At 41.3% G+C, this 12,281-nt stretch overlaps 2 protein-coding genes and 1 long non-coding RNA gene across 4 annotated transcripts; 1 reads left to right on the top strand and 2 right to left on the bottom strand.

Annotated features, from left to right (window-relative positions):
• Nucleotides 1–3,473: 3,473 nt before the first annotated feature.
• Nucleotides 3,474–5,021, bottom strand: LOC115665337 (uncharacterized). The gene is made up of 3 exons (XR_008815955.1): nucleotides 4,842–5,021; nucleotides 4,754–4,788; nucleotides 3,474–3,508 (listed from the first exon to the last, which is right to left on the bottom strand). It is a non-coding gene; the product is annotated as an uncharacterized LOC115665337 (long non-coding RNA).
• A 2,404-nt stretch (nucleotides 5,022–7,425) lies between these two features.
• On the top strand, nucleotides 7,426–10,456 carry LOC115665336 (axial regulator YABBY 4). The gene is made up of 7 exons (XM_030587209.2): nucleotides 7,426–7,535; nucleotides 7,623–7,757; nucleotides 8,115–8,238; nucleotides 8,346–8,394; nucleotides 8,472–8,547; nucleotides 8,709–8,807; nucleotides 10,098–10,456. Exons 1-7 carry the CDS (start codon nucleotides 7,455–7,457, stop codon nucleotides 10,176–10,178), a joined length of 645 nt encoding a protein of 214 aa, XP_030443069.2. The 5' UTR covers nucleotides 7,426–7,454; the 3' UTR covers nucleotides 10,179–10,456.
• Nucleotides 10,457–10,793: 337 nt separating this feature from the next.
• Nucleotides 10,794–11,966, bottom strand: LOC115665338 (uncharacterized). 2 transcript variants are annotated; one of them, XM_056309088.1, is made up of 5 exons: nucleotides 11,808–11,966; nucleotides 11,627–11,712; nucleotides 11,542–11,559; nucleotides 11,198–11,283; nucleotides 10,794–10,981 (listed from the first exon to the last, which is right to left on the bottom strand). In XM_056309088.1, the coding sequence occupies exons 1-5, from the start codon at nucleotides 11,867–11,869 to the stop codon at nucleotides 10,847–10,849; spliced, it is 387 nt and encodes a 128-aa protein (XP_056165063.1). In that variant the 5' UTR covers nucleotides 11,870–11,966; the 3' UTR covers nucleotides 10,794–10,846. The 2 variants fall into 2 exon arrangements, 1 of the variants encoding a protein (XP_056165063.1); XR_008815953.1 differs by lacking the exons at nucleotides 11,627–11,712; nucleotides 11,808–11,966 and having other exon boundaries at nucleotides 11,194–11,569.
• Between the last annotated feature and the right edge of the window lie 315 nt (nucleotides 11,967–12,281).

The raw sequence follows: 12,281 nt of genomic DNA, 5'->3' as shown, positions 1-12,281 counted from the left end.
TTTTTTGAATTTTTTTTCTTTCTTTTCTTTTTTCTTTTTCTTTCTTCTACCTTGGGTCACCGCCGGTGACCGGCCACCGGCCACGGCCGGCCGCCTGGCCTCAGCAACGGCGAGGCTGACGTCGCCGTCGCTGGGTTTGGCGACGGCGAGGTCGGCCTCGCCATGGCCGGGCGAGGCCAGCCTCAACCCAGCGACGGCGAGGCCGGCCTCGCCACGGCCGGCGAGGCTCGACCTCGCCGGATCGGGGTGAGGTCGAGCCTCGCCCGACCATGGCGAGGCCTACCTCGCCGCTGCCAAACCCGGCCGACGGCGAGGCCGGTCTCGCCACGGCCGGGCGAGGCTCGACCTCGCCCAGATCCGGCGAGGTCGAGCCTCGCCGCCCATGGCGAGATCGGGCCTCGCCGTCGCCAAACCCACGACGGTGAGGCCGGTCTCGCCATGGCCGGGCGAGGCTCGACCTCGCCGGATCCGGCGAGGTCGAGCCTCGCCCGGCCATGGCGAGGCCGACCTCGCCGTCGCCAAACCCGGCCGACGGCGAGGCCGGCCTCATCGTCGCCGGGTTGAGGCGGCCTTGCCACGGCCGGCGAGGCTCAACCTTGCCGGGATGCGGGCGAGGTCGAGCCTCGCCCGGCCGTGGCGAGGCCGACCTCGCCGTCGCCAAACCCGGCGGCGGCGAGCGGCCTCGCCACGGCCGGCGAGGTTCGACCTCGCCGGATTTGGGCGAGGTCGAGCCTCGCCCGGCCGTGGCGAGGACGGTCTCGCCGTCGGCGGGTTGAGGCCGGCCTCGCCGTCACCGGGTTGAGGCCGGCCTCGCCACGGCCGGCGAGGCTCGACCTCGCCGGATTTGGGCGAGGTCGAGCCTCGCTCGGCCGTGGCGAGACCCGGCCTCGCCGTCGCCGGGTTTGGCGACGGCGAGGTCGGCCTCGCCACGGCCGGCGAGGCTCGACCTCGCCGGGGCCGGTCTCACTGTCGCCAAACCCGGCCGACGGCGAGGCCGGCCTCGCCACGGCCGGCGAGGCTCGACCTCGCCGGATCTGGGCGAGGTCGAGCCTCGCCTGGTCGTGGCGAGGCCGACCTCGCCGTCGCTGAGGCCAAGCGGCCGGCCGCCGGTCACCGGCGGTGACCCAAGGTAAAAGAAGAAGAAGAAAGAAAAAGAAAAAAGAAAAGAAGGAAAAAAATTTCAGAAAAAATATTTAAAAAATCGAATTATACACGTGGAAATGCCACGTAGACCGATTTTTTTAAAAAAATTCCAACTCGGTTTAAAATTTTAATTATAAAAGCCACGTATTAATTTGGCCGGAATTTCTCGCCGTTGGCACTTAAGTGATCGTTTTTCTTCCGATTTGGCACTTAAGGGTGCGTATGGTAACACTTCTATTTCTGGGAACAATTTCTTTTTAGAAATAGTTTTTTCTATTTCTATTTCTTGGAAGAGTTTCTGAGCAAAATAAGGCGTTTGGTAACTGCACAAAATTTCTATTTCTAGAACAGAAATGCGTTTGGTAACTGCACAAAATTTCTATTCCTGGAATAGAAAAAGAACAGAAATGCGTTTGGTACAATCAAAAAAATTTCTATTTCTAATTTTTTTCATTCAAGTTTATATCTTTTATTTAAGTGTAAGAACAAGTTATAAATGAAAAAAACCAAGAAGCATTGTTTATTGGTTTGTCTAATCCTTTTTAACTCACACTACTTTTTACACCATAATTAATTATTGTAATCAACCAATTATTCTGAATACCATATTTATCTATTTCAAAAGTTTCTTCACAACCGCTATTACAAATACTATTTATTCTCATATTAAATTACCAAAAGATAAAAAAGAATACTTACATCTTAACCATGTGTTAGTTGTTTTTATTACCAATAAATAAACAAAACAAGAACTCATCCTACGAATGTGAAGAACTCTCTAGGTCAACATTGACAGTGCTATAATTTACAACAGCTGACGTCACTAATTTTTGTCACTTAAGAGGATTATACATTTCTTTCTCTTTATGAACTCTTTCCTATGATGCATAGAATTCTTTGCCACTATATATATAAACTCCATATACGCATTATAATAACACGTGGATGATGCCGATTTTAGTAGGCGCTTGAATACGATCCATTCGCTTTATTAATCACTTAAATAGTCACAGTAACTTTGAAAATTGATTTATATAGACATGAATCCTTCATTTTCTTATAATGATTAAGTTTACAAAATCAATTTAAATTTGATTGTGACTTATATATATAAATATTTACATCTTGTTTTCATCCAATAAAGTTGAACATGTAGGTGGAGGAGTAGTCTTCATTTGCAGCAAGAAAAATGTAGTTGAATGCCAACACTCCAATGAGATTCTCTATACTCCTAGTACTAAAATATCCCATCAACTCATGCTTTGCCAAATATTCAAAGCTTGCCAAACCTCTGTTTGAAATGCTGCACAGGCTTTGGATTTCAAAAATACAACAATAATAATACCTGCTAATTAACAAAATATTGCCAAATATTTATGAACAATATAACAGAAGTCAGAAACATAAAGTCATGGAATCTCAGGCATATTGTGATTCCTTGCCATTTGATTTGCAATATTTTTCCTAAGCTATAGTTTTCCAGCAAGAGGATCTAGTTGCTCTTGCTTCTCCACTTCAACTGTTTTCCCCTTCTTATCAGCTACTTTTGCCACAAACTTCTTTAGCTGCAGGTGCCTGAGCTCAACAGGCAGCAAGTACCAATTTAATCAATGCAAAGTTAATCTGAGGAGTTGAACAGAACAAGCATCACAAACAAATTTGTCCTCTATAACCCTTCGTCTTTGTTCTATTTTCCTCCAAAAACCACACAAGAAAAGACTAATAGACACAAGAAATATCATGCTTCACAGGGAGAATCCAATCAAACAAACCAAGTGCAATTGAGACAAGGAATAATGTAGCGTCCATACACAAGAAATATCATTCTTTTTTTTTTTTTTTCAGTTTTAGTTAATCAAAATGAAAGATCACCAACAACAACATAATCACATCCCAAACCCACCCACAAGAAAATGCTCAACAAGAGAAGCATATATATTGTGCTTCTTATCTCATTCAAATCATTCCCCTGGAAACTTACTAATTGACATTCAGATGAGATGGACATACATTTCAAGATTAACAGGCAGCAACCTTAAGGAAAACAATAAATAGCTATTTAACGTTTTGCCTGGAGCAATAAGAAGCACAGTGGCTCATAATATTTGGACGGAGGGATGGAGGGAAATGAAGGGAGGCCAGACAACAAAGGGAAAGTTAACACAACAGAATACCTTGATTAGCATCTGGAAGTCTTCCTTCGTTTGTAGAAACTTTTGAATCCTACAGATAGAAAAAAACTTAGTGAATAAGGCACTCGTAAGAATTATCTTGCTCACATATAGCTAAAACATAGTACCTTTCTTCCGGGAACAATGTCGACAGTGAGACCTCCAGTGACTTCTACTGCAACAACTCCTGCTAGCTGAAATAGGCATTTCGCTCATAATGATCAATACTTGCAAATTGATAAATCATTTTTAATAGTAACCACTAGAATCGATCAGCTATATATAACATCATCCAACCACTAATCAACCAAGAACAATACCAGTTGACCTAGACAGAGGAGATTTCCTACAAGCAACTGAGAACTAAATGCCCAGGGGATTGAAAACAAGATAGATAAAGATTTGCTCTTAAAGCATCTGAATATGGAGAATATGTGGGTTATGCCAATTAAGGGCTTCCATACGTGCATGCACATTAGTTTTAAAGATGTTGCATGCTGGAAGGAATAAAACTTCAAAGTTAAATGGCAAGAATTCGAAGTCTTTTTCAAACTAAGCTAGTCATATCAACAGAGATTTCGTCCACCTATTGGGAGAGGCGACTCATAATATGTAAGATGGAAGAACAAATCCTTTAAACAGTCTTTTCACCTGGTATAGATCTACGTATGTAATCTTTGGACACTTGGACTTCACCTCCTCTGTATCCAACAGAAAAGCAAATGTAAATATACTGACTGAAGTTATATCTCAACTCCATTCACAAAAAAACTTGATTCATCAAAGCTATGACATTATCCATGATGGGTTCGTACAGTTGTATAATTGAAACTCTTATAATCATAACATATCTACGGGGTAACTCATGTAAAACATATGCAAAGGTCTTAGAATTTCCTTGGTCGACAATCATGGAAGCATTAGACTGAATACTAAACCACCCATCTTAAGCATGCTCTCATAAACTGAACATAAGATAATACATATACCTCAACTTTATGAAGACTGTAGGGATTTCTTTAAAGAAAGTATCAATGTCTAAAGCAACAATTATCTTCATGCATTCTATATTGATGAATATTGGAAATATATCTAAATTTGCTTAGATGAACCTAACACTATGCTACAGGCAAGTAACAAAAGTAAATCAGAGTACGCAGATTAAATCCCGTTGATAAGTCCAGAGTATAACGTTAAGCCAACTAAAATTGCAAACGCACTGCTTGGCCTTCAAGAACTTGTAAGTACATAGCATCATGTTAACAAACTTGTTAACTGTCTTCGACATAACAGACGACGCGCCCCGCACGTGTGCACTAAACATCGTAAGATGATTAAGTCAACCATTACTCATCAAATGACACAAAACATAAGCAAAAGCAACTCCTCCCATAGCAGCAAATGAAGGAAAGCTATAATTGAAGTATTAAAAGACATACGTCCATGGAAATTGGACTCTCAAATCTCCATGCACCTACATATATTTAGTATCAAACGAGCATGCAACGGGACTCGCACAATCGCAACCTACAATTGCATGCTCGTCCTCCAAACTGCCGTCGATGCATGAATAGATGAACTCCAGAAACTACTTCAGGCACGGATGTCGAAGAGGCGTAGACACCGCTCTGCCAAAGGAATCAACACCGCGAAGGCAGAGAAACCTAAAGGTAGGTAGCTCAGAAAGAGCAGGGAGCGCTCACCACAGAAATCAAGAGCGATCTTCAAGCCATCATGGGCACCGTGGGAGTACTCTTCCTTGTTCCGAATCGAGCCGTTCGGATCGGCGGTCTTCGTCCTCGCGTCGTAAGTCCCGGCGTCGTTCTACCTGCAAAGACGAATCGCCAGAAACCGCCAGACATCAGAAACCGCGGGGGCTAAATCCGATCGACGGACGTCCATCGCCGGCCAATCGAGGAGGGGATGGAACCGTAATGCGCGTAATCGGGAGCTCGAGACCCTCGAACCGGGAACGAACGCCGCGCCGGCCCTCGAGGAGCGAGAAGGAAGGTCGGAATTGCACCTCTACCGCGAGTAATAGGGGTGGTGGCCGGTGCTCTGCAGACGACGGATGATGGAGGAGCCGAAGAAGCCGCTGCTCGAAAGGAAGAAGAGGTAAGAAATAAAAATTTTAGGGTTTACATAACCCTTTTTACCTTTCTATTTCTATTTCTATTTCTGAGAACAAAGAAGTAGATATTTTCTACTTCTTATTTCTGCTTCAAATCTATTTCTTGGCCACCTTTTTATTTCTGGGAATAGAAAATTAAAATGCGTTACCAAACAGGTTTCTATTCTTTTTTTGTTCCAGAGAACAGAAAAACAGAAAAATAGAGAAATAGAAGTGTTACCAAACGCGTCCTAAGCGAGCCGGCGAAAACTTTTGGCACTAAAGTGAGCGTCGTACACAAGTTTTGGCACTTTTATTTTATACCTTTGCAGTAACTATACTTGTCATTCTGAAAATGAGATTAAATTGTTTTGGGATCGAAGTAGTAAGATCACGTTGCTGAATACTTGGCTCTTAATTCTCCAAGGCTCTGAAAATCTCCGACTAGTAGTATAGCCTACCCTTTCAGACGGTAAATTGAATTTGTAACTGTAGAGGATCAACGATCCTAATGTCTTCCGACGGAACAAGCTAGAGAGCAACATCACGGCACCAAATTAATAAGAACTCTGTTTTTATGCTTGACTGTAAAAACTGGTTAATGCGATCTGTGAGTGTGTGATTCACATGCAGATTCAAGTCCGACAGCGTCAATGCCGATAGAATGCTCACCTTCCGGCGGAACTCCATATCCAAAGGTTTCCTTAGCACCCAAAAAGAAAAGAAGAAGGATTTGTGTTTTATTTAGGACCTTCACCTCATAATCAGGTGTTTGCTAAACAAACTAGTGAAGTTCCATAACCGCATGTGCAGCCTCCTAAAAAGAGTTCTCAGTCAGCAGGGCTTACCTTACTTTAAGAGCTTCGGCGCTTTTCATACAAAATCCTTTTCTCTACGACAAAGGTCCTACTCCACTCCTAAATCCTAGCTCACTCTATGTGACTCACTATGCGAGAACAGCATATTAAGTTCGTAGGAACAAATCTTCCTCATCTAGGGAACGGTCTCCTTGTCATAACCCGGTCATACCGTCTGATATAACTCACTACCAGGAAACTTGTTCCCTATGGAGAATGGCTGGTCAGTTCTACCATGCGACGGGACCATATGATCTATTTAATAAACTTCCCTAGGTCACTTGGCTGGTCAAGCTAACAGTAACAGGTCTTTTGAATGAAGAATGAGAAGTGCAGGTGATAAGATTTTGCATGTGAGTGGGGACTGTTTGCCAGCTTCACACTGCGAAAGAAGAAAAAAGCAAATTCAATTTGCTTGAGTTTAATGCATGTGAAGCAACAATTGAACAACAATTGCACAGAAAGTTGAAGGGGTGCATGTCAATTATACTTGCCCAATTTCAAGAAAGACAAATGCTAAGATTCCTCTTTTCCTTGTCTGTACACCGTTCTAGAGACTTCCCCTCCTCACTAAAATGGTAATCATTGTGCACTTTCACTGTCAAAGTGAAGCACAGACGGCTCGTTGAGAGATGGAAGTGAGTTAATAAACAGACAACAACCCATGAAACAAAGAGGCACTAGTCACTTTACTTGCATAGAACTTTGTTCCTTTTTATCATTTGAAACTGTGAGGAAGTCCAAAAGAAAAGAGAACGACTTGACTAGGTTTTAAGTTTTTGGGGCTGTCGCACTAGTACAGTCAGGTGTTAATTCTTAGGCAAGATCACTGAGACATCCTGAAATAATGCTTAAGCTTTTGTTCAGGAAGAGCTTATTCCATAAAGCTAGTCTTCGACCTCTTTTTGGCATAATAAAATGATTGTCTACTATTATGATAATGCCCTCAACTAGAAACTTAAAAAAGCCTTGTAATAAGCACCATATATCATGGAAGAAAAAAAGAAGATAGGACTTCAGAGCCCTTCAACACATCTATAAATCCTCCTGGAAATTGCAATATCTCCAATCACAAGCTCAACACATCTATTAATCCTTCTGGATATTGCAATATTTCCAATCACAAGCATTGCTATCTCTCTCTCTCTCTCTCTCTCTCTCTCTCTCTCTCTCATGGCAACGATAGATCATCTCCTCAATCTTTCTGAGCAGATTTGCTATGTCCAGTGTGGTTTCTGCACCACCATTTTACTGGTAATTGTAGTTAGAAATGCAATGGCATAGATAGTTACACTACAGTTGTTCATTTCTGTTTCACTATGTATTATGTCATGCATACAGGTAAGTGTTCCATGCAGCAGTTTGTCCATGGTGGTCACAGTGAGGTGTGGTCATTGCACAAGCCTCCTCTCTGTCAACATGATGAAAGCCTCCTTCGTTCCTCTCCATCTTCTAGCTTCTCTTAGCCACGACGGGGTACTTATAACTCTTTGTGACAGAAACAAAATGCTTCATTTAGTTTTCTTGAATGTGCTATTGTGGCCTTCACCAGTAAATTGTACTTCACATCCTCATGATAATGCTGCTTTTTTTTGTACATAAAGTCTTTAAGAGCCTAGTCATGTGTATTATACTTGACTATTTTTTAGCATATACACAATTGAAGATCCAAATTGTGTGGAAGCTCCTTACAAATTCTACTTTTATCATCTTTCTCCCCATGAATGAATTGAAGATGTAACAATTGTGTCCCATCACTGTCCCTGTAGTTCATTCTTGACTTAGTCGATTCTCATTTTGTTAATCCTAATCAATATTTACTTCCTGGACTAGCCAAAAGAAGAGTTTCAAGAAATGGAAGTCCAGAAAAATGTGGAACTGTACAGCCCTTCTTTCGTGAATTCTTCTGACATTGAAGATGAGCAGACCATTTCCATAACTCGCGTTGTTAACAAACGTAAGGACCTTCCTCGTTTAAGTCAAGTTCATGCAATTGACATGCTAATGTCTGGTTGATTTCTCTGTAGATCAGAGGCACTAACAATATTGTTGAATTTTATTTAGCACCAGAGAAGAGACAAAGGGCTCCATCTGCTTATAACTGCTTCATTAAGTAAGCCGAGTGTTTATCTGTTAAACCTGTGGGCTATTACTAGATTTGAGAAAATCTAAAGTGAATATGTGTCGCAGAGAAGAGATCAGGAGGCTCAAGGCGCAAAATCCAAACATTCCTCACAAAGAAGCCTTCAGTCAAGCTGCCAAGAATGTAACTTCTATTTCGAATCGTTGAATTCATCTATAATTTACACTTTGTAATATCCTCCAACTTAACAAAATTTTGGTGAAAATCAACATGTTGCTCCAAGCCAAAGTTATGTGCGCTGCACCTAATCAACTGAATTCATGAGTTACGTTTCCCATTTTCAGTGGGCACAATTTCCGCAACATCAATTTAAAGGGGATAACGGAGAGAGCTTTGTCCAGGAAGTGGAGAGGGAGAAATGGATCTCTGATGATTCAACTGAGGTACTAAATTTATTAGCAGAAAACTGTGATATAGCTCAGTGCTTAGTAAGAGCAATGCGCATGTTTGCTAAATAGTTGCGATTTAATATCATTGGCAAATTGATTCAGTGATGCAATGCAAGTATAACATCCTAATTATTAACATCGTAACCACGATGGAGTAATTTTATTCTGTATCTTATCTTATATTAGATAACGTTACTATCAACACTGGGAAACCTTAATGGGTATAAGAGTTGATATAAATTCCAGAACTTCACGTAGTCCTGAAAAATTGCGGTAGAGGAAATTCCGTCGACGTCCAAATTCCAACTGCTTGGACTTGTGAGCTTAATTTTCATAAGTTTTCATTTGCACACCACCTTTAATGATGCAAACTATGTTCCTACATAAGCATGTATTGCCACCCACCCGTTCATGTGCTCACTTAGATACATACGTTCCATTATGGTCGAGCAGTTTGTGGGTTTTCCCTTGGTATCTATAATAAGGCTTCTCATTATCACCCGACAATGTAGTAGGTCCTTGAGGCTTTTTTGAAGTTACTTCATCTAATCGAGCATATGCTTATTTAGGATGTTCTTGAAATGGATCCTTAGGGAACAAGACATGGATGTCCTTAGAAGCTTCGCAAGTACTAAACTTTGACGGAACTCTCATCCAAATAATCACAATCTAAAATGATCATAATCAAATAGGGTCTTGTTAAGTATATACTTTATGTAGAATATTTAATTTTCATGACCCTGATTGTGCGTAACACGAGGGCAATTAGTGCATTGAAAACTATAAAGTTTCCTTAATTGGTTGCTTAACAATGGCTCATGGAGCGCTCATTAAAAAAATACAATAAAATGTTAGCACTATTTCTTTTATGGACAAGCTGGCAACTAGTTTGTTTCAAAAGCATCTTAAATCTTAAAGAATTACAGAAGTCTAAGTTCCTTCAACAAGCATGCACTAACAACTGAGAGACTTGTAATTACCCATGAAAGTGTTGGATTCCAAGAAGTTATAACACACAAATGGACTTAACGGTTGAGTCTCAACCTTAAAAAGGATAGCCACTGGTCATCCAAAAGGGGTTCAAGAAAAGGAAACCATTAATCTCATTCAATATAAAGACATTGTCATTTTCTGGAAGTTGAAGCATTAGTTGTGAAATTTATGAGTTACCCATGAAAGCATATCTGAAAACACTGTAAAGATCCAAACTACTTTGCTCAGCTCATAAGTTGGAAATGACCAAAAATGGATGCATGATTTTGTGTCTTGGAAAAACTTTTGCAGGTGAACGGAGAAGGCAAAGGGTTCCGTGAAAGAAAGGTGGCCCGGCATTTTACATGGGAAAAGACGCCCTTTGATTATTGAACTGAGAGAGAGTTTGCTTCTTCAAGAAACTTTCTCTTTCAGTACTGTTGAAACTCTCTCATTAAGTGCATCATTATGACTTCAACTGGTTAGATGCTCTCTTGGAAATGAGGTTCCACCGCAAGTGCTCTCTCTCTCTCTCTCCCTCTCACTGATGAACTCAAGTTGAGCTCTAGACTTCTGTGACTGACTGAGTTGTTCAGTATATCTTGCTTTCTTGTCCTAATGCAACTACTTGTTATCTTCATTTTGTGCTAAAAAACATGAAGTGATTTCCATAGGTATGTCCATTACATTCATCTTTCTTTTCCCCTTTTATCTTTTGGTAGAGATACCAATAGTAGCTTATGGACAAAAGTTAAGAAATTGATGTAGCAAACTCTTTGGTTACGATGATGGTTCACCTGTTCAAGCTAAGACGTTTCACAGTTTGCCATATTACTTTGCGAACCAATTTATTTATTCAAACTTAAAATTCTTAGCTTACTACTTCTCTTTTGGGTGAGGGTACATAAATGACTTGTCCTCATGGACTGCTTCTGGCATGGATGTCCGCAAAAGGATTGCGAGAGCAATCTTGCTCCATGCATAATAAGATGCTGAAATTACTATAATAACTAATTCCATAGCTGGCGTCTGATCATCATAAGAAAAGTGACAAAATGAAATCAACTTAATAAAAACCCTAAAAAATCGATGCTATGATCGACCCCAACCATAACTTCTCCTACAGAACTTTGTTGCTTTCCCGTCTTTCCGTTGTCTCTTCCTCGCCAACCATGGCAATGTCCGAAAACATGGACCTGAATTAGGATGCAACATGATTGTTTATTAGTATATGTAAGATGTAAAACCGACACCTTTATACCCAAGAAAAGAACCTGGATGCATAAGAATATAAAATTAGAGAGCTTCATTTTCTTTGTTCACCTCGTGGACATCAATGCAACCTTAGATCATCAGCATGCAATTTCAGATATAAATGCCCATATACATATGGATTCGACAAACTTACTTGCGTTGTATGGGCTATGACCATGAGCAGTAGCACTGAAATATGCTTGAAAAAAGTCCCTATTCTCCTTTAGAAGTTGTCTCCAAACTGCAAGAGAGAAAAACCATCATTTGAAAAGAATGATTATGATATGTACGTATGCTACGCAAGAAAAGATGAAGGATGTTAACCATATGCGTGTTCAGGCGTCGGGGATTGCTTGTAAATTTGTGTTAGATGCAAAATATTAACACAACCAAAGAAAAATGAGCTAAGGAAAGCCCATTAAACTACTTAAAACCTTAGTTTAGGAGATATGTAGCTAAAAGAGGAAGCCAAGAATTTAAGTAAAAGAAACCAGTCCATCAGTGATGTCGACGACTGGGTCTTTCACATAATTGTAAGTTTCTCTAATAGTTTTAAGTTCTTAACAAGAGAGACCTGTGAACGTGACGAATTCCAGCATGGTGGGACAAAGCCTTGATGCATTGATCTCGGGTCATGCGCAGTAACAACCATCTCTCTATAAGATGCTGTACCTGTTTTCTCCAACAACATAAGCATTTTTGGGAGAGAGAGAAGGGGGGGGGGGGGGTGGTGGGTGGGGTGCGAGGAGAGAGAGAGAGGTGCATCCGAGGCGAATGTAGGAACGTGGGTGGCAATGCAAACAAGGAAGGTGGTCAGGCTGATGATACATGGCGTATAGGAATGTGAAAGTGGACAAAAAGAAACCTAAGTCAAGAACTATTGAGCAGAGACAAGAAAACAGATTGCAACAAGATATTTGGAAGGGAACGAGGGAGTATATAGCTGGAGAGAGAGAGAGAGAGAGAGAGAGAGAGAGAGAGAGAGAGATGAAACGTGAGAATGAGTAGTGATAAGAAATCCGAAGGAGATAAGAGACAAGATTTTGTCTTTTGGCTCTGAAGAGAGGGTGAGAGAGAAAAAGGAAGGAAAATAAAATTGGGTTTTGAAGATTGGATAGGATGCAAGGCAATCCTTCAGGGGGTTCATCATCACCTGTGCAATCTCCCCTTTATTTCCATCCATCAATTCTCAGGCCCCACTGTCGTCTTCAAGTGAGTTAATGTGATCATCATTTCGAGAGA

This window comes from Syzygium oleosum, unplaced genomic scaffold (genome assembly GCF_021117445.2).
Source record: "Syzygium oleosum isolate NSW1041296 unplaced genomic scaffold, Sole_v2.1 Sole_v2.03, whole genome shotgun sequence".
In the NCBI taxonomy this organism is placed as follows: domain Eukaryota; kingdom Viridiplantae; phylum Streptophyta; class Magnoliopsida; order Myrtales; family Myrtaceae; genus Syzygium; species Syzygium oleosum.
This window is presented reverse-complemented; position numbering and strand designations above follow the sequence as displayed.